The following is a 21,750-nucleotide window of genomic DNA, read 5'->3' as shown; positions in this document are numbered from 1 at the left end:
TTAAATTAAAAGAAACCAGTCGGACTAATTTATTTTTATAAAACAAATTTCTTGTCAACATGTTCCCGGTCGAGCTGGTTTGTCACCCAGTTGTACAAGTGTGGGATGTTCACGTAGACTCCAGGTACACCTATCTTGCCACACCCGAGCCCGTAGGCCACCAGACCCGTCACCACATATCGTTTTTCAATACCACTGGTCTGTAAAATATATGAAAATGTGTATAAAATCTAGCTGCCTTTACCTTTGTAGAAATATATGGTCATGTTTTTACATACAAGAGACGTTTTAGTTTTGTATTTTAAAGTGAAACTTTTATTACATCGTCTCGAACTTTTTAGTCTGTGTGGCGCATGTCGCGTGACGGTCGGCCGCGGAGTAGGGATAAAGTGAAAGGCGCTCGTCATAGCAACCAAGGCCAATATGACGGCGCACATAATTACTATTATTCATTTGTGCCAGTGCTCCACGCTATTTTAATATGTGTATATAATCCAAATAATTGTTAATTATGATGTAGGTCGTACTCTCTAAGACACAGAATTCAATAAAAATATTAGTTGGAGACTTAGTCTACTTTTATTAGTCCCATTATCATTCCAATTTTGCAAGTATAAAATTAATAAAATTAAGATGATAAAGCGATTTTATATCCTTAATGGAATATTATTCAAAAAAAATTTAGTTAAATGTCTATAATGTGAAAAAAAGTTTAACTTTTACCGTGGTTTCATAAAACCACACAACATTTTTTTTTATCTATAAATAATTATAATTTCAACAGTGAATGCTTTGTTTCATCAAAACGGTTTAAAAGTACTCACTTCAACAGCACAAACAAGTGGGGAGCCACCGTCGCCTGTGCAGGTGTCAACCATACTTTCACCGCCGGCGCATGTAAGCGAATTGTGGAGTTCAAAGTATGGACCAAGACGAGAATTCGTCTGAAGCAAATATTCACAATCTTTTGCGCTTACAAGAGGTAGTGGGACCTGAGAATGAATATAAAATATATTAATAAAATGAGTATATTGTTTTATATATTATAGACTATATTTGTCAGGTTTATTATTTTTTTGGCTTTAGTGATATTTTATGTATCTCATATCAAACACGGTAATCACTAGACAATGAGATAGATTATCACCTTTTTAAGGATCGCAACGAAATTCCCCCGTCTATCGATTGGCACATCTCTGCCCCAGCCCATGGAGTAGCAATCGTCTACTGGGGGAAAGACGGATGCTAGGCAGGCTACACCGATATTTGCAGCTGCTGTGAACTCCGTCTCCAAAAACAATAGAGCAACGTCATTGTATAGCGAAGCTGGAAATTTAAGAATCAATAGTTAGTTTAGTACAAAATATAAAGAAAGATATATTAAAATAAATACAAAATTTAAAGACGCATACTCCACGAAAACTAAAGTGGAGATAGATGGGTCATATAATAAGGGAAAGGAATCAAAAAATGGAACAGAATTGTAACAGAGTGATCCACGAATTGGGTGACAAACGACAGGCAGACGAATAAGAGGATTGGAGGCTGGTGTAGAAACGGTAGTTAGCCCAATGTGGATTGGAACCATCCAATCACCGCGATTGAAAAAATAGAGAAGGGTCTTGTCGAAGGACTAGCTGTAAATAAATATATATCCGTTACAGACACTGGCAAACTTCTTATATATTAAATAACTTAAATAAATTCCATTAAATAAGGGAGTGGGGGAAATTTTGATACGACTATACGGTTTCCAGGCTCCATATATTGACATTGATAATGAACCGTCTCATTGCGCACTATTTATTATTATTATGTTTTATAGTATAATTCTAATAAATAAGTTGTAAATTGTTCGAGGTACTGATTCACAGAAAAACTATGTTTATGTTCCCACCTCATAACAATTTACAAAATATATGTATTATGTAATATACTCATAGTGGTTTTTTCCTTTACTCACAGTGGTTGTCTGGAAGAAATCGCTCTAAAGGGTTAAGGCCGTTGCTTGTCATTAAATAATGTTTTTATTATATTTATATTTTCCTTTTATGTAATGCAACGAAGTGTTAATAAATAAAATAAATAAATAAATAATGTAATAACATTATGATACTTCTTACTTCTATAATAGTCTTCGTGTATAACAACTTTATTGACATTCCTCTCTTGGTGGAGATATTGCTCTTTCACTGTTTGCACGTCATATTCGCCAGCACGGCACTTCAACTGAAAATGTTTTCAAAGCAATAAAACTAATTAGAAGTGTGGTTGTTCTTTCTATCTGTGCATTTAACATATTATGACTATAGGACTCCGTCAACCTAAAATTAGTTTTAGCAACGCACTCGCGAGCCTTCTGGCATTAAGAGTGTCCATGGGCGGCTGTATCAGTTCACAACAGGTGAGCCTACTGCCCGTTTGCCTCGTGTTCTTTAAATAATAATAATGTCTCGTGTCCGCGCGTATTTCTCCTGATGAAGTTACTTTTCGTCTTTTTACATTCTCCTATTACAAGCTTTCTAACTTTAGGACACTAACCTGATTGGCTTGTAGCTTTTCAATACCATGAGCAGTTGTTAAAACGACTCTGTAGTGTATTAATGCGCCACCGCCGACGTAGTATTTCGACGACCAAACGTCACTATCGCTTCTCCTGTAAACAAGGTCTATTTAAATTGATTGACACTAAAAATATGAAATTAAAAAAACTTAAATTCCTAGCTATTGCTCTCTATTGAGAGCGTTAGTATTGTAACACGTTTTTTTTATATTTTGTTTTGATTAATTGTTATATTTATAGCTTTCTCTATTGCATAAGTGTTAAGGTACTGAAAAAATAGATTATAAGGAAAATAAATAATATAAAAAGTAAACGTGGTTTACGACTCGCGAAAAGTCGAGTATGAAAATTTAATTCGCCTTTATATCCGTTAAATATTTTATTTAAATGTTTTACAGTAGAGAAATGATTTATTTTATTTTGTTTGTTAGTTTTTGCTTTTTGTTCCCACCAGAACACTACAGTACGAGTACACTAGGCATGGTGAGCTGATAGAGGACAAATCTTTGTTTTTAATTTTTGAAATGAAACCTTCTTTAGCGGCGTTGTAAATTTTTTTTGGAATGGGTAAAAATGTTAAACTTGCGTCATGACAAATTCCTATGACGGATGTTTTTTTTAAAGGATTATGAACCTTCGACACATAAAAAGGAAAAGGGCTTATGAGTCACGGTAATTTCAGTCAGTTCAGTTAAATCAGTAAATACAATATTTAGGGATACGATGTTAATAGGAAATGGTTGTACAGTGGATTATTAAAGAAAGATAGAGAAGGATATATAGGTGTATAGGGACGTAAATTACAAAAATTCACGGCTTCAAATAATAATACTGATATAACTTACAACATAACAGCGACCACAAAAGGATATTCGCCATAGAATGCACTGGTAATTTCGGTGGGTCGAAAAGCGGGATTCTTCGGTTTGTATGGGCTCATTTCTATATTACTCCAGCCACATTCAGCTCTAGATACTGTGGATTAACACACGTTTTTAATTCATAAAAATACATCAGTTTTAGCTGATAGGATTTTGATGGGTTGCTAATTGGACCGGATCTTTCACCACCTTGTTTTTTAAAACACAATATACTGAAACTCTCAGTAGAAGATGCAGAGAGAACTCACATCTCGACGCAAAGCTATTGAATACGATCAAATAAAAAGGGCTGGCACTGGGGAACTATCGCCCACAGGTGAGAATAGTGCTGTGGGGCTGAATTCGCAGTTTATATAGTAGCAAGTGTTTATTTATTTATTCACACTTCGTTGCTAGAAAGAAACACAAATAACACAATATATATAAATTACAAGGGATGCAACGGGCGGCCTTATCGCTAACAAGCGATCTCTTCCAGGCAACACTAGTAAGAAAAGAAAACAATTAAAAAAATTATGAGTGCAAGAAGTGCATAACCAGAAGTTATATAAAAAACAAAATTTATTTATTTTTAATATGTTTACCCACAGTGAATTACCATCTCGTCTTTCTGAGTATATTATTGAGCGTAATCTGTATCCCATCAAAAACGTGACTTATGTAATAAATTAAAAACTAATCGACGTAAAAAGTCTCGCCACTCAGTTCTACCGTTTTTTTTATAGAACAGGAGGCAAACGGGCAGGAGGCTCACCTGATGTTAAGTGATACCGCCGCCCATGGACACTCTCAATGCCAGAGGGCTCGCGAGTGCGTTAAAAGAAAGAAAGGAAGATCCAGCTTGGTTATTCATTCAGTCCTGACTATATTTTTATATATAATAATTATGAACTAACTTTTACCATCATTCGCATCAGTACTGGATAAGGTGGATGGTTTAGCTGAAGGATTGTTCGGTAATGTGAAGGGACGTTGGGGAACTGGGTTGTTTAGTGGAGTTTGTTTGTTGGGAGGAGTTGGGTTTGGTATGGCAGGAGCACTATCGAAAGAATTTTCGTTAGAATCCTCAACGGAGTCTGTGTTCTCGCCACTGTCTTTTATATCGCCGAGTTCACAGCAAACTTCTAAATAGTGACTGCAGGCTTTGCTGCCGTCTCTGGAAAAAAAAAATTGAATTGAAAACGAAAAAGAATTGATTTAAATATTATTTTTTTTTCCAAGAGCGCATCGTGCAATCAGTCTACTGACTATGAGCAGATAAGTTGTAGGAGGACTAACGGGTGGAGACATTCCTCAACAGGAATATCTACCATAATAATTAGCTCAGACAATGTTGCCAAGCTCCAGGGTTCTTTTGAAAAGAGTGATTGCACCCGATTGAGAGAGAAAAAAATACACGTTGTTGATGTATTCGTTTCGTAGTTACATGTTATAACTTTAGATGGGAAGTCTGTTGCTTCTTGTGTAGTAAACGCATATTTTTATTTATTTATATTATCATTAGCACGTATACAGTGTGTGAACAGCGTGAATATAGATATACAAATACATGGAGTGATCATATACTGGTACATGATTAGTAACTATTAATTTACAAAGAAGTTTCATTTCTGACATGTACTTTGTACGCACGTACTTTTTTATTTAGATATTCACGCCAGTGGGGTCAAAAATTGTTCCCAATTCACCAGTCATCTCTTTACAGCGGACATAATAATAATAGTTATAATTATTATAATAAAAATGACTTTATTTGACTAATAACAAACATTACATTCTATATACAATATTCACTGTGGTTTAACCATATACATAATATACTTCTATGAGCACTAGCGTTTAAACTAGGTCTAGCCTGTATCTTAAACACTAGTTTCTTCCAGTGTCATTAAGAAATTGGTTAAACTGTTAGTTAGACTTGAGTGGGTGTTGGAAGCTTGGAAACTGTGGTAATATGGTCGCCCAAATTATCAAATACTCAACAATTGATTGAGTGTATAATGAAAACATTGCTGATATTTGAGAAGCCATAGGAACAGCGAAAATAAACTAAAAAAGTAGATTTTTAGCACGCTCTTTAAGGTAACTCACCTCAAATCAAGAAGGTCCGCTCCATCGTCGATTATCGTGCTATTTTCATCACACAGATAATACGAGACACATTCTCCATTGTCATTGTTTTTAGTCAGACAAGTCCTGCCCACTTCTGCAAGAAACAATTATTGTACTGGTTATAGATATCACTACTACTGTCTACTTCGAATAAGAATTTATTTGAATAGATGTTTAAGAATGTTCGTTCTTCTATTTATTTTCTCTGTCTTGGCTTTGGTAAATGCGATTCAGTTATTATTTTTTTATAGAACAGGGCACAAACGGGCAGGAGGCTCACCTGATGTTAAGTGATACCGCCGCCCATGGACACTCAATGCCAGAGAGCTCGCGAGTGCGCTGCCGGCCTTTTAAGAATTGATACGCTCTTTTCTTCAAGGACCCTATGTCGAATTGGTTTGGAAATACTTCAGTGGGCAGCAGGTTCCACAAAGTGAAAAATAATTTTACGTACAAAAACGCAAAATGACTACTAGCTAGGTAGCTTTCGTTTCTGAACAACCTTTATGATAATTTGTTAATTTAATAGACAAGTAATTAGCACACAGAAAGAACACACCCCTCAATAAGGACAGTTAAATAATAAAAAGTATTGTGTACATATTTTTTCGCTCTATTGTCCTAACCCGTAAACTCGACTATTGACATGATACGTCGAGACTTTCTGAGAAATCCGTTCTTAGAAATATGCAATAGACGTAAGACAAAAATAACAGACTATAAAAAAGTATTGTGATTTATGTAATTACTAACTTTTTTTTTTATTTAATTTTTTTATTTCCATTTAATACGTTAGTAATAATAAGTTTATCACCAATTCTAATTAACTTAACTTTCCTATTATAACGACATTATATTAATGCTTCTTTTATGTGTCATTATAAAATTAATGATATTTGCATGCCGATTTATATATGGCGGATTTTTATAATAATTGTCTCTAATTGTACCACTATCTTAGCAAATAAACGATTTCATTTCATTTCATTTAAGAGACAAGCTCACTGTAAGTACTTTAATTATCTAACTGTGTGTACATTAATCTATTATCATTAGACTAGCTGACCTGGCAAACGTCGTTTTGCCATGTTCATCATTTATAATAAAAAATAGGGGTTGATCGTAGAGGGTTGAACATTTAGGGTTGTATGTATTTTTCAGTTGATAAAAAAATAAAAAAAATTCTAAAAATTTAAAAAATATATTTAGGTTTGGACTACCCTTAACATTTAGGGAGATGAAAAATAGATGTTGTCCGATTCTCAGACATACCCAATATGCACACAAAATTTCATGGGAATCGGGAAAGCCGTTTCGGAGGAGTTTAACCACAAACACCGCGACACGAGAATTTTGTATATAAGATAATAGTATTTCCGTGAACAATACTTGTGCAATAAAATTATGATACATATTATACAACGACAACCCTTAGTAACGTCAAAATATGCAAAGTCCCCTAAAGGAACTTTATATAGACTTTACAATTTAAATAAAAGCGAAACAAATGCTACGGTTTAATTGACTGTCCCGACTTGTTATCGCTTTTACTTTTTAAGACCCCTTCATCACCCAATTCAAAGCAAATCCAATTATTCGATATTCCTCGTTCTAAGACCAACTATTTACGAAACTCGGTTGTGTATCGTATACCTACAGATTACAACATAAATTACCAGAAAATCGATATATTTAATGTGACTAAAAAAAATCTTAAAATTTAAAAAACCCAGGTATCTTTTACTAATAATGGCTTTGTTTGTTCCTTCATATTAAATATATATTTTAATCTACCAATCAATCAATCTTACATCTGTGCTTTGTAAAACTGTGCTTTATGTTTCTGTTTATATGTGTATTCCGTTTTGGCTTTTGTGTGTAATATAATTGTTTGGATATTGTTTAGTGATTAGCTGTATGAAATAGTAAATAAAAAAAATAATAAAAAAATTGAATAAAATAAAATGATTTTCATTACTTACGTTCACTCGGTTGTAGATTGGGTTTTCTAACGGGTGACGGGTTCGATTCCCGCTTAGGTGTCAAATCAAGTTTCCTACTTGGTGTCAAATTAGGTCCGCTCCGCCGACTTTTATGCGTTTGCGGGCTATTCATAACATCTTTTATCCATTGATCTGTCAAATCGTCTATTGAATTGCAGTAAATCAGGGGAAAGAGACAAAAGAACAGTATGTACCTGCAATAATAAGAATATACTCTAGAGAATCTCAAAGTATTTTCAAATGTTAATAACTTTTTTCTCACATTATTAATTAGCGTCTATCCAATCTTTTATTACACGTCTGCTCCACAGCATAATGCTAAGCCAGGGTCAGTTAGCACCACGACACACACATTTAAAATGTACCTATCTTATTCTTTTAAAGAAATTTTTGATTAAAATAATAAATTTTGTGTTTTTCTATGTGTGTAATTTATATTTAATGTATGGATGGTGTCAACAAAATCGTATATTATAACTAGCGGACCTGACAGACATTGTCCTGTCTACACGTCTTTAATTTGAAAATTTCAATCTTTTTTTAATAAGCTAAAACATTCTGGACCATTTTGATGAAAATTATAATTCAAAAAAAAAAAAATCAAAATTCATTTATTCAGTCCAGATGCGACCTAAGGCATGCTTGTGAATGTCAAATGTTATGACAATATCTAACGATCCAGCCCATGGTCTACAATAACACAATGATAACAAAACTTTTTTTTAATTTGATCGCAGCGCTAACTGTCGGGACAGACTAAAATTCGAATATTATTTAAAATTTGACACTGCGATGGTAGCGCCGTCTGTCGGATCCAATGTAAAACATTCCAAAATCAACAACTACTAATAAATTAAAAATTAATTAAAAAAACATTGTCCAGCGGACAAAATTGTGAATCTAAACCATTCCCAGATCCCCTTGAACACACACAAAAAATTTCGTCAAAATCGGTCCAGTCGTTTAGGAGGAGTTCAGTCACATACACACGCACACAAGAAATATATATATTAAGATAACAAAATTGGTATTATTCAGTTGAAAGATGCAACAAGAACTTTATTCAAATCTAAATTCGGTTTTTAAGCTATTGCATAAATAATATAATATTGCATAAGTAATATAGGTGTGGCCAATATTAGAGATGACGCGTAGATTGATTTAATATCAAAGAAAAAAAATACAGCATAATTATGAAATAAATAAATTATTATACATGCATAAGTTGATAAAAAATGCTATGCAATAGCTTTACCGCGGCCGTCCACGGGTGCCACACATTTTTACATCTGACATATATCATCACTACACATAGTATAAAACAAAGTCGCTGTCTTTGAAACTACGCAACGGATTTTTGATGCGGTTTAATAGATAGAGTGATTCAAGAGGAAGGTTTATATGTATAATAACATCCATTAAATAGTGGAGAAGTACTGTTATTTTTGAGGTTTCTAATGTGATGTCGTAAATAATTACATTTTTTCCGCTTACATTGCAAACGCAGGGTGAACCCTACGAGTTTTATCAAAATAATGCACTAAGTATTGTACACATTGAAAAGGTCTACAGAAAAGTCCGTGATGGTATATGTATATCTCTTATGGATAACCCACAAAATACCTTTTTTTGTCATTTACTTTTTAAGACAAATAATGGCTAATTTTCGAAGTGATACCACCAATACAGCATTAATCCTTAACCAATTAAATACCTTGAATACATTGAATCCACGGGCCACGGGCAGAAATGAATAAATCAAAACTACTGGATCGATTTTAATCACATAGGCTATATATTTTATACCCGTGCGAAGCCGGGCGGGTCGCTAGTATTGTGATATAACGGGTTTTCTACAAGGAAAATGCGAGCGTAAAATGATAAACACTGACCTCATCTCTTGATTACGACTCCGTCTTGTCTGAAGTCAAACTGCATACTGAGTTAAACATGTTCAAGCTAATGTGAAGGTCAACAAATCTTATATTATATATAAAATTGTCGTGTCGCGGTTAAACTCCGAAACGGCTGGAACTCATGAAATTTTGTGTACATATTGGGTATGTCTGAGAATCGGACAACATCTATTTTTCATCCCCCTAAATGTTAAGGGTAGTCCACCCCTAAATATTAAATTTTTTATCAACTGTATCAACAGCATTAAAAAATAAATACAACCCTAAATTTTCAACCCTGTACGATCAACGCCTATTTTTTATTATAAATGATATACATGGCAAAACGACGCTTGCCAGGTCTGCTAGTAATCTTATATGGACGAACCCTGATATAAAGTTTTCTATGTATTTAGTCTTCTTCGAATGATTATTGTTTACCCAGGTACAGGGTTTTTACATATTCCAGATGCTTTCCGTTAACACGTTTGCTGCGCCATCATCAAAGAACTTCCAGCCGATGCGTTGGAGACCTAAAAGACATCGAAACAAACCTACCCTTTGTGCGTTTGAGAAATCAGTCTCCTAAGTATTCAGCCGTGGCATCTGTAACCGTAGTTTGTAACAACATTGAATAAACTGTTTTTTTAATATAGAACAGGGGGCAAACGGGCAGGAGGCTCACCTAATGTTAAGTGATACCGCCGCCCATGGACACTCTCAATGCCAGAGGGTTCGCGAATGCGTCGCCGGCCTTTTAAGAATTGGAACGCTCTTTTCTTGGTTGGCTAAAGCTTAGGCCATTCGTACAATACAATCATTATTTGGTAGAAATAAAAAAGATTAAAGGTGAAGGAAAAAAATATATATTGTGACACTAAACCCTTCCATTGTATTTGATTTTTTTTTCCATGAAACTTTGGAAAACGTCACCAAATTTGCAGTTTGCCGAGGCCATATTGATAGTTTGAAGAGTTTCGCTTCGAGTTTTGAGAGTGGCAGATCGTGCAATTAAATTTATTTAACAGTCAACAGGCTAGGCAAGTAATGAACCGACATCAAACCAACCATTTGCCTGGGTGTTTGATCAACTACCTGAACATCTTTCAGGCCGCTAGTTAAACGGGTAGTTATTTGAAAGGCCAATTAAGCTAGTTGGCTGCAACAGGTATATTTAAATGAAACACATTAATGTATTAAACATATATTTTAGTTTAGTATTTGAAGGAAGTAGTATCATAATTGTATGTCTTCATAGTATCGTCGATCCAGTTGTACACATGTGGTATCTTCGTGAAGGCGATCGGTATACAATTAGCACCACATCTGTGTCCCAAAACGACCAATCCCACCACAGAGTACCGAGTACCTTTGGATGACTGGAATAAATTTTATTATAAAACAAATTAGATTTGTTATAAATCATAATATGTAACAATTCTTAAAAGTTCGTCAACGCACGCGCGAGCCCTCTGGCATTGGGAGTGTCCATGGGCGGCGGTATCACTTAACATCAGGTTAGCCTCCTGCCCGTATGCCCCCTGTTCTATAAAAAAAAACAATTTATTTATTAAGTTGGGTTTGATAACTTGTAACTCGAGGACGGCTGGTCCGTATTTTGATTTATTGTTTTGTTGTATTTGTAATTGAAATTGGAAAATTGATGAAAAATTTAAAATACAGAAAATTAAATTTTCAACACGAAATGTTAAATATATATCAAACATTTAATGTTGAAATAGCGGAAGGTATATATTTTCTATATGCAAGGTGGCTCTAGAGCGTTATATAATGTAATTTATAAGTAAAATAGTTCGCTCATAAGCTACTAATCATGCAGCGGTTGCAGTTTTGGAGATTTTTTTTAGATATTTGAGATGAGATAATTTGAAATATTTCAGACACCATTAATTTTTTAATTTTTTTTTTTAATTAGCATTTTACACCAAAATTGATCTGAATGTCGAGAAATTGACATCTCGATCATCCAGATCGATTCACAGATGGATGGATGGATGGATCTATGATCTAACTAAGACAGTTAATTTTAAAAAGCGCGCGAAACGATTTTGACAAAATGGCGGCCTAAACGCTTGTCTATTGAATTTGTTATTTAAGGAGATAACTTAAGCCAAACAGTTTTCGCACATCCGCGTTTTCATTTCCAGTTTTAATGGATTTTATTTAATTATATCGCATGCTTCTATTTTTGATGAGGTGATGTACCTCATTTTTTATTAGGTTGTCTTTATTCAACGAAAATTATTTGGTGCTCAATGTTAGTACCAGTAGGTATGTAATGTACTCATTTATTTACCTTCCTGAATCGACCGCAACAATTACAAGGACAATTTTAGTTTCGATTGTTATTCCACCAAATAATTAATGACGTCAATGCGTCAATTTGAAAACAATATTATTACAACGCTTTTGGTTTAAATACATATATTCTCATAATAGACATTAGTCACTTACATGAGAACACTTATATGCTAACGTTACAATTTGAAAAAAAAAGAAACTTGGTAGAACTTGGATGAACTTTCATTTCCATAGATGGTCTTTTAATCTTAATTTAAATATTGCTAGGCTGCCTGCACTTTTTACATTTTTTGGGAGTCTATTATACCGCAGTACTCCCCCAACGCTCAATGTTTTTTTGCCGTAATTGGTTCTATACTTAGGTAGAATTAAATTATGAGGGCGTCGTGAACTGCGCTTTTGAATTTGATTTATTTTAATGAATGTAATGTTAGTGTGTATGTAGTCATTTAAAATTCTATAGATTAATAAGCTGGTATTGTATTGAAATAATTGTTTTATATTCATCAGTTTTGTTTCTGTATAGATTTTTTGTGTGGAAGTTAAGTATATGTGTGTATGTTAAGTGGTAATGAAAAAGCAATTTATTTACTTTATTTTGAGCAATTTGAAGATTTGATATGTTAGTTTTAGTCACAGCTCCCCAAATTTCAATCAAGTAAAGAAGGTGTGATTTAGCCAAAGAATTATAAATAAGAAGACCGACTTTACGAATAAGGCTTTGAGAGTGTCATGGGCGGCCGTGTCACATAACATCAGATGAGCCTCCTGCCCGTTTGGCCCCTGTTCTATAAAAGAACTAGCTGCCCCCGCGAACTTTGTTTCTCCTTCATTTCACAAAATAAATTAATTTATACTTTAGCCTCAATAACACGTGGTAATGATGATATTGAATAGTAGATTATATGACACGTTTGTCGGTTAACCATAGCAGTGTCATCTGATTGATTACTTACTCAATCCAGTCGAAAAGTATCGACATCAATTAGAATCTTTTGGAGTATTGAATAATTGTGACTGTCAATTAATTATAGACAAATAATTTGCAATAAAATAAAATTGCGACTATAAATAAAGATCTAAGCTATCCTATCTCTTAAGTTGGATCAGACTGCTCACGATGTGCCAATTTAATTTGAAATCGGTTAAGTAGTTTAGGAATCCATCGCGGACAAACATCGTGACAGCAGTTTTATATATATTACATTATTACGTTCTAGACATTCAAAATGTGTCCTCCATAATTGTCTTTAACAGTGAAACAATCGTAAAAGGCTTTGATTTTTAGTCTTAAAAGATAATTACTGTTATGTACATTAGTTATTAACTACTTATACTTTTTAAATCGTCAAACTTCTTGCACTCATCATTTAAGAAAACAATAAATAATTTTCTTTTCTTACTAGCGTTGCCTGGAAGAGATCGCTTGTTAGCGATAAGGCCGCCCGTTGCATCCCTTGTAATTTTTATGTGTTGTGTTATTTGTATAAATAAATAAATTGAACGAAGTGTAAATAAATAAATAAAAAAAGATTTGGGTTTTACATCTTTGTTCTCCGGGCCAAGCGATATTCTCTTAATAAAATTTTGGAAATCTCCTCCATACTTACGGGTATATGGCATATAAGTGGGGATCCACCATCTCCCATACAATTACTCAAACCAATAACTTGTCCTGAGCATGTCATGGAGTCGTCCATATTATACGCAGATCCTAAAATAGGTCGGAAGGCATTTTCACACACAGACTTGTCCAATAGAGGTGAAGATATCTGAAAAAAAGTTAATAATGTCTATTTTTAAGAAATGACATATCTGCTTGATTGCGTGCCTGATAGTCTAGGATGCCCCTATATCCCTGATTATAAAACACTAGCGACTCGCCCCGGCTTTGCACGGATGCAATGCTGATACTGAATACACTACAGAAAATCTGTGAACGTTGTGTATAAAAATGTGGGTTATCCATAAGAGATAGACATATCAAGTCACGGACTTTTCTGTAGACCTCTTCAATGTGTACAATACTTAGTACATTATTTTGATAAAACTCGTAGGGTTCAGCCTGCGTTTGCAATGTAAGCGGAAAAACTTGGGAAAAACTGGGTGGCTCTCTTAATTTCACTCTTATATATGATCACTTCATGTATTTGTATATCTATATTCACACTGTTAACACACTGTATATATGCTAATCACACTATAAATAAATAAAAATCTATTACTGCACAAGACGTTGTGCGACAGAATTGCCATCTAAAGTTCTTATCTCTACTAAACGAATACATCAGCCAATAGCGTGTATTTTTTTCTCGATCGCCCTTTCTCACTCTCTCAATCGCTCTGCCCCTTTTCTTCGACAAAAACGCTGCACATCTTCGTGACGTTCCGTAAAAATTTCACCCTCACGCGCCTAAAGAAGTTTCACTTCAACAGGGTCTATATAGAATACAAATATAATATATAATAAATAGTGTTTCGTTTGTACATAGCAAACTATGTACAAAAGAAACACTTACTTTTTTCAAAATGACAGCAGGCTCGTCCTTTTTAAAATCCTTGTGGCCCCACGCCATGCTGAGGCATTCGGTCCCAGGTGGGGGCATTGTGCTTTCCAAACACGCGGTACCAATGTGAGGTACGGTCAGATCGAATGGCGTTTGCATTATTATCAATGCCACGTTGTTTTTCAACTGATCTAAAAATATCTTTAAAATTAAATAAAACCCAAAAACACCAGCAACTGTACAAGCTTTTAGTTCTCGGCCTCAGGTTTTTGTTTCACTTTCGTATGGGGGAAGTTGATCAGCCTTTGTGCCTGACGAGGTACGCCGGATTCTGGCGATGTTTTCCTTTACCGAACAAGCGAATTTGAAATGCAAATAGAGAATTGGGTTTGAGTCTACGATATCAGGGTTGAGAGTCGCACGCTAAATCCATTAGGTCAATACTGCAAACTCACTTAAGTATATGTAGAAATTAACATATATTATATTTAACGCATTGAATGCTTGAACAATGGATACAAATTAATAGCCGAAAACCAAAATGTTTCATGGCGAATTTTGATTAAATAAATATGAATGTTTAAAAATATTAATGAATGTACCTATATCTAGTCCCATTATCATTCCAATTTTCCAAGTATAAAATTAAGATTTATAAAGCGATTTTACACCCTTAATGTAATATAATTCCAAAAAATTTTTGTTAAATGTCTATAATGTGAAAAACTTTCACTTTTACCGTGGTTTCACAAAACCACACATCATTTTTTTTATGAACCATGGAGCAAACGGACTCATCTCATATTAATAAGTGATAGCGCCGCCCGCCGAGACATTGCTAGAGGGATCCCAAGTGCGCTGCCGGCCGTTCATAAGTGTAATTGGAAATATTTGAATAAAGTTATATTTTTGATATTGAATTTGATTAAAAAAGTCTGTAAGAATTCCGTTTATAATACAATAGATAAATTAAATGTTGATCAACTTACTTCTGTCATAATTTGAATGTATCACTATAGTCTTAACATCACGTTCCTGGTGTGGGTACGCCTCGTTAGAAGTTTTCGTATCCCATTCACCAGCACGACACTTTACCTGTAATGTAATTTTATTTATTTACTTTTAAAAGCTTAACGAAACATATATACAGATAGAGCGAACACACATCATACAAAAAACACTACTATTATAAAAGAAAATAGAAAAATACAATAAACTAGATTAAGATATACAAAATTTAAATGTAGTACAGTCAGAATCTGTTCTGGTCGTAAAAACCGATGACGTTGTTATCAAGAACCCAAAACAAAAGAATTCAGCCGGGACCTTTGATTTTGGGCAATAAAACCATGTTCTAAACCAGTGATTCCCAAAGTGGTCTATATTGACCCCTAGGGGTCTATGACAACCTGCATGGAGTCTATGATAGCGAAAAAAAATCCATGTAATGAAAATGAGTGTCTACGATAGTTGATCTCAACACATACACTGATAGTACCTATTTACATACATCATACTGTCTTATAATATCAAAACATATACATTATTTATAAAAGTACGAAGTAAAAAATTTATTATATATATGTTTATAAAATTGTGTAAGTTGTAGGATGTTGGTATTCGCTTTGTGGTCGCAATACATTTTGAACTCGTAAAAACAAAAAAAATTAAATTAAATTAATAAATGTATAAAATTAACGTGGATATATTTAATGACTGATTACCTGACTTGCATTCAGCGAATGAACTTTATGTGCTGCAGTTATCACAACCGATTTGTGAATCATCGAACCACCACCCAAATAGTCTCTTTGTCTCCAATCTGGTGTAGATTGATTTTTGCTGTAATTAAATACTATAAAAGCTTTCTCTATCTTATATATAAAATTCTTGTGTCACGGTGTCAGTAACCGAACTCCTCCGAAACGGCTCGACCGATTCTCATGAAATTTTGTGTGCATATTGGGTTGGTCTGAGAATCGTTAAGGGTGGTCTAAATGTTAAGGGTGGTCCACACCTAAATTTTTTTATTTATTTTTTAGACAAAATTTTTCGTTTCTTTACGATACACCATACAAAAATACATGCAACTCTAAATTTTCGTCCCTCTACGATCATCCCTTATGTTTTTTTTTGTTAATTATAAACTTTAATTTTTTGGCACAAAAACATGGCAAAACAACGTTTGCCGGGTCTGCTGTATAAACATTACCTAACCTTATCATATCCTGATCAATCGTGACCTGTATAACTCTTGTATCTCCTCTTATTTTGTATAACATCGCTATTAGCTATGCTTGAATCCTTAAGATTAGCTTTATTTATTATGTTTATTTGCAACAAAGTGTGAATAAATAAATAATTCCAGCATCATTTAATTAGTCGTTCCTCCAACTTCTATTTTGTTCCCTATGGAGTAGACTCCTTAGGCTGTGAGATTCTTGTTGTGATAGTTAATTAAAGTTGAATAAACCTGATAGATTCATTTATTCAGACTTCAAACTCTAAAAGACGATAGAGGAAGCCAATCGTATAGACTCAGGCAGCTTATTCCACAGCCTAATGGCGGAAAATCCTAAATGAATTGCCCATGAAGGATGAGCTGAATTATTGATGTGAAACATCTATAGCCGCACGTAAAACCGATTTCTGGCGTGGCGACGCATGCGTACTTTGGTTTGTTTTGTTATAAGTAGTATATATGTTATAGTATAGTATATAAATAGTAACGTATCTGGCGAAACATCTGATAGTTCATCAGAAATAGATGCCTCTGACTAAAATTAAATGTTTTTGATGTGAAATCAAACAAGGTACAGTCTAAATGCAGTAGTAAATTTCACATTAAAAATATTTATTGAAAATAATGTTTATTCAACAAATAGTCATCGTTATCTGGAAAAAAATCGTAATATTTTATTTTATCATTATGACATATTTAGTTTCTATCACAATCTGTTCTTTTTTGCATATTACTTTTACAAAATAATGTCGATGTTTCACATCTACCAGGCGTCCCGTGACGGCTCACATTTTTTTTATTTACCTTAGTAATGCCACCATCCAAGGATACTCTCCGAAGTCAGCATGGGTGGACTTCTTCGGGACGACGAATGGTAATGAGGTGCTATACCCACAACCATTGCTTTTGGTTACTGGTGGTGCCAGCGTCGTCGTTAGTGTTTTGTTCAGGGGACAGCATATCTTCCCGTCATGGCAGGGCAAAGTTCTAAAGGATAAAATAAATCTGCTAATAAGTAAATGTTAAATGCGCTTAAAGAAAGAAAGTCCATTGGTGCAGTCGGGGATCGAACCTACGACCTCAGGTATGAGAGTCGCACGCTGAAGCCACTAGGCCAACACTACTTAATCCCTTGATTTATTTTTATATATAAACTGATCAGACTTTGATGTTGTTACTTTACGAGCGTCGTGACATTTAATGACAATGGCAGCTGACACCGCGCTATTGCTCTGATATATAATAGGACCTGGATGACCATACCATGGTATTTTTTTAATTTTATAAATCGTGTTTTTTGTAAATTATATTTTAGAACGAATTACATACTAATAAAATGATGAAATATGAATAATATTTTTCGATCTTATCGACAGAATAATAAAAAAAAATTGAACTGGTTTTTTTAAAGTTATTAATTTGAAGAAAAAAATTATGAGTGTGATAGAACACGAATAAAATGAAATTTTCTAGAAATGATTCCTAGCTAGATCGATTTATCACCCGCCGAAAACCCCCGTATACTAAATTTCATCAAAATAGTTGGAGCCGATACCGAGATTCCAATTACATATAATATATACAAGAATTGCTCGTTTAAAGATATAAGATATGCGTTTGAAGTCGGGTAATTTTTTCTTAATTATCTAAAGACCATGGTCAAATGGGCCCTAAACTTGCCTATAAACGTCATATTTTTCCAAGTCCACTTGATTGCATTTCGAAGATTCCACACATTGACCCACTCCCTTCTTAGTGTAACAATCCACGGGTTCTTTATCTGAAACGTAAATATTTCAAATAAATTGAACAACGTACATAATGAACTGGGTTTGATATGCTTTTCATAAGGTGAGGCGGTAAATAAAAAGGCCGGCAACGCACTCGCGAGCCCTCTGGCATTGAGAGTGTCCATGGGCGGCGGTATCACTTAACATCAGGTGAGCCTCCTGCCCGTTTGCCACCTGTTCTATAAAAAAAAATAAGCCTTTATTCAGATCTATTTTACATTTAAACAAATTTTATTTTAATCCTCTTGTATACTACCTGTACTAACATATGGAACACAAACTTGGGCGCCCATTAAAGCGCACCAACAGTATACAAAGCTACAGGTGTGTCAAAGAGAGATGGAACGATGTATGATACGGAAAAAAGAAGAGACAAGATAAATAATATAGCGTTTAGAAAAATAGCTGGGGTGACATATGTTACAATAACAATCAATAAACTAAAGTGGAAATGGGCGATACATGGTAAAAGGTACAGAAAAGTGGAGCAAAAAACTACTTAACTGGTGCCCAAGATACAGCAAACGCAAAAAAAGGGGGACAACTCAGAAGGTAGATTAATCACATTAAAGAAAATGCAGGTGGTACATGATAACGAGTGGCACAGTACAGAGAAATGGCAGGATTTGGAGGAGGCCTTTGCCAAAAAAGGACATACACAAGAAGAGGATTAAAATAAAATTTGTTTAAATGTATCTATTTGTTTAAATAGATCTGAATAAAGGCTTATTATTTTTTTTTATAGAACAGGGAGCAAACGGGCAGGAGGCTCATCTGATGTTAAGTGATACCGCCGCCCATGGACACTGTCAATGCCAGAGGGCTCGCGAGTGCGTTCCGGCCTTTTAAGAGTGTTATCTTTTTAAATACTTATTGCTTTTTAATAATACTAAACTTAAATACGAAATTTTATTACGTCAACGCTTTGAATTGTTAAATTTTATAAAACTGCTATCAGCCTCTTGCCTCTTGTTTATTATATGATTTGGGAATGCAATTCCAATAATTTGTTTTACCTCCGTAACTCGCAAACTGTCTAACTGCGGCAAATGTTACCATAATCGCATTGATATGACACTGAGACAATAACATCACAGAATAAAAAAATAAAAAAATATATTATTTTTAAGTATTAACCTGTCGAAGTTCCAATTGCGCTCTGGAAATTGGTACTCAGTCCTAGACATCCCCACACCAGCAAGCACACCTCAAAAGTTGACCTGCAAAACATTCAAACAACATTTTTTTTTTACATTATATGTAAGAAGTCTGGAGTTATTAGAGCGATAGGCGCTGTGTCTGACTTCCGTGAAAAAATGGATTTGAAATACTAAAATCACTCTTTCACACTATTAACAACCGAACCCAATAATTAATGCACAATCTCAGATTGAAAACAATTTAAGATAAATCCGTGAATGTCGATCGATCTTCTATCTGCTAGTAACCAAACCCTACGAAGACAATCCATTTTTGACGACGGATAGAATGCCATCTCTCTTTAGACTCATATTTGACAATCAATATAAACCAAATAAAGTAAAAAAAAAACCGTACGAATAATATTAAAATAAACATAATATCTGTGTTTAAAACATATCAGACAGCTTTTTAATTATTTTAAAAAATGGTGTAAGTTAAAATCTTAAGATAGGATATTGGCACAGTTGAACTGGCATTTTCATACAAAGGTATATCCACATAGACCGATCCGACCTACCAGGGATAGCTTGTACTGACAGATGTCTATTACAATTCGTCTTTTGGTTATTGGCACACTTTTATCAATATTATATTATCTCCTTAGTATTATTACATTAATTTTCTTTCTGGCTCCATTTACTTTTACAAATATTTGGATTCAGAAGTCTATCTCAAATGGACAAATGGATTGAGATAGGTTGGGTTTGGGCGTAAATCACCCTGAAATATATTTACGAATCTTATAGAATCTTTAGCCTGCCTCAATACATAAACTATTCACAATTTTTTCCAATATATTGAATGATTTACAAAATAATAATTAATTCAGAATGGCGTTGTCTTCAAAAGTTATGTGCGTTCATACATTTTACCAATTAATTTTGTTTATATATAACTCGGGCTTCGTATATTTACTAAATTAAACATATATTGATAATTCGAAATCCTTAATTCGCGAGCCCTCTGGCATTGACTGTCCATGGGCGGCGGTATCACTTAACATCAGGTGAGCCTTCTGCCCGTTTGCCCCCTGTACTATAAAAAAAAATTTTCATAGAGTTTCAAACTACACATTTACTATGACTATATCTATAGTAAATAAAATACAACTTTATATTATAACTAGCTGACCTGGCATACGTAATTTTGCCATGTATATCATTTATTATTAAAAAATAAGGGTTGATCGTAGAGGGGTGAAAATTAGGGGTTATATTTATTTACTAATGTTGAATAATTAAAAACTTATTTTTTTTATATCTAAAATTGAAAAAAAATTAGGGGTGGATAACCCTTAACATTTAGGGGGATGAAAAAAAGATGTTGTCCGATTCTCAGACCTACCCAATATGCACACAAAATTTCATGAAAATCGGGAAAGCCGTTTCGGAGGCGTTTAACCACAAACACCGCGACACGAGAATTTTATATATAAGATTAAATCGATTTTTTTATCATATTCAAATATTACAGGAGCAAAATTAGAATAACACCCGGATATTTTAGATAATCAGTTTGTAAAACTGTCAATAATTATAAAAAGTTGTAAATGTTCAACGAAATATTTTTTTAAATAAATACTTACTTCATTTTACACACGACTGTACTGTCCGGAAGTCTATTATAAACTAATATATATATACTAATTATGCAAAAAAACTCAGTTTTGTTTCGCGCTGCGCCGACATTTATTATAATGACCACTATATTTTGGGCCTTGACTTGTTTAGCTTATCGCGGAATGTGGTTAAAAATTGTATTAAGAATATCCATAGCGCAAAATCACCTACATTACAGCACACCCCACATACACACCATCACGTACATACCCACACTTTTACACCATCACACAACACAACCAATTTAGGCTTAGTTAAATTAATTAAATCACAATTAGTTAAATGTATTATACACTTTTTGTTTGTTTGTTCCCTTTTCTGTTTGTAGTAAAATGTATCATGTATTCCATCTTTGGCTATATTTTCAGTGTATTTGTTTGTAATTATATATAATTTATGTTAGCTGTAGGAATACTAAATAAATAAATCATATTCACATTATACAAAAATGAATCGTTATCAGTCGATAAAAAAAACTTGGCAACGAAAGAGACAGTCACATAAATTCATAAGATTTAACGTGGGAACTTAAAAAAACATAGTTGTTCAGAATAAATAAGAGACTAATTTAATTCTATTATAAAATAATATGAAATTAATCAATTTTATTTAT

The 21,750-nt window shown here is 33.8% G+C and overlaps 2 protein-coding genes across 3 annotated transcripts; both read right to left on the bottom strand.

Annotated features, from left to right (window-relative positions):
* Nucleotides 1-9,503, bottom strand: LOC110997699 (phenoloxidase-activating factor 2). 2 transcript variants are annotated; one of them, XM_045633740.1, is made up of 10 exons: nt 9,452-9,503; nt 7,539-7,753; nt 5,536-5,650; nt 4,341-4,600; nt 3,409-3,538; nt 2,542-2,656; nt 2,124-2,229; nt 1,148-1,326; nt 825-992; nt 1-200 (listed from the first exon to the last, which is right to left on the bottom strand). In XM_045633740.1, exons 1-10 carry the CDS (start codon nt 9,454-9,456, stop codon nt 36-38), a joined length of 1,458 nt encoding a protein of 485 aa, XP_045489696.1. In that variant the 5' UTR covers nt 9,457-9,503; the 3' UTR covers nt 1-35. The 2 variants fall into 2 exon arrangements, with proteins under 2 accessions (XP_045489696.1, XP_045489697.1); XM_045633741.1 differs by having other exon boundaries at nt 4,347-4,600.
* A 1,148-nt stretch (nt 9,504-10,651) lies between these two features.
* Nucleotides 10,652-21,181, bottom strand: LOC110997701 (phenoloxidase-activating factor 2). Its single transcript, XM_022265970.2, has 9 exons — nt 21,104-21,181; nt 19,453-19,535; nt 18,206-18,305; nt 17,330-17,512; nt 16,008-16,125; nt 15,273-15,378; nt 14,296-14,474; nt 13,387-13,548; nt 10,652-10,833 (listed from the first exon to the last, which is right to left on the bottom strand). The coding sequence occupies exons 1-9, from the start codon at nt 21,106-21,108 to the stop codon at nt 10,669-10,671; spliced, it is 1,101 nt and encodes a 366-aa protein (XP_022121662.2). The 5' UTR covers nt 21,109-21,181; the 3' UTR covers nt 10,652-10,668.
* Nucleotides 21,182-21,750: the final 569 nt, after the last annotated feature.

The sequence above is a fragment of the Pieris rapae genome, chromosome 24 (genome assembly GCF_905147795.1).
Source record: "Pieris rapae chromosome 24, ilPieRapa1.1, whole genome shotgun sequence".
In the NCBI taxonomy this organism is placed as follows: Eukaryota; Metazoa; Arthropoda; class Insecta; order Lepidoptera; family Pieridae; genus Pieris; species Pieris rapae.
The sequence above is the reverse complement of the archived record's forward strand: the minus strand, read 5'-3'. Positions and strand labels throughout refer to the sequence as shown.

Coding starts and splice junctions, on each gene's coding strand:
- LOC110997699 (XM_045633740.1), bottom strand. Junction 5,651..7,538: donor CAATCTACAACCGAGTGAAC/GTAAGTAATGAA, acceptor TGTTTCTTGCAG/AAGTGGGCAGGACTTGTCTG. Junction 2,230..2,541: donor AAAAGCTACAAGCCAATCAG/GTTAGTGTCCTA, acceptor AAACATTTTCAG/TTGAAGTGCCGTGCTGGCGA.
- LOC110997701 (XM_022265970.2), bottom strand. Junction 15,379..16,007: donor ATTCGCTGAATGCAAGTCAG/GTAATCAGTCAT, acceptor ATTACATTACAG/GTAAAGTGTCGTGCTGGTGA. Junction 10,834..13,386: donor CACTTATATGCCATATACCC/GTAAGTATGGAG, acceptor AATTTATTCCAG/TCATCCAAAGGTACTCGGTA.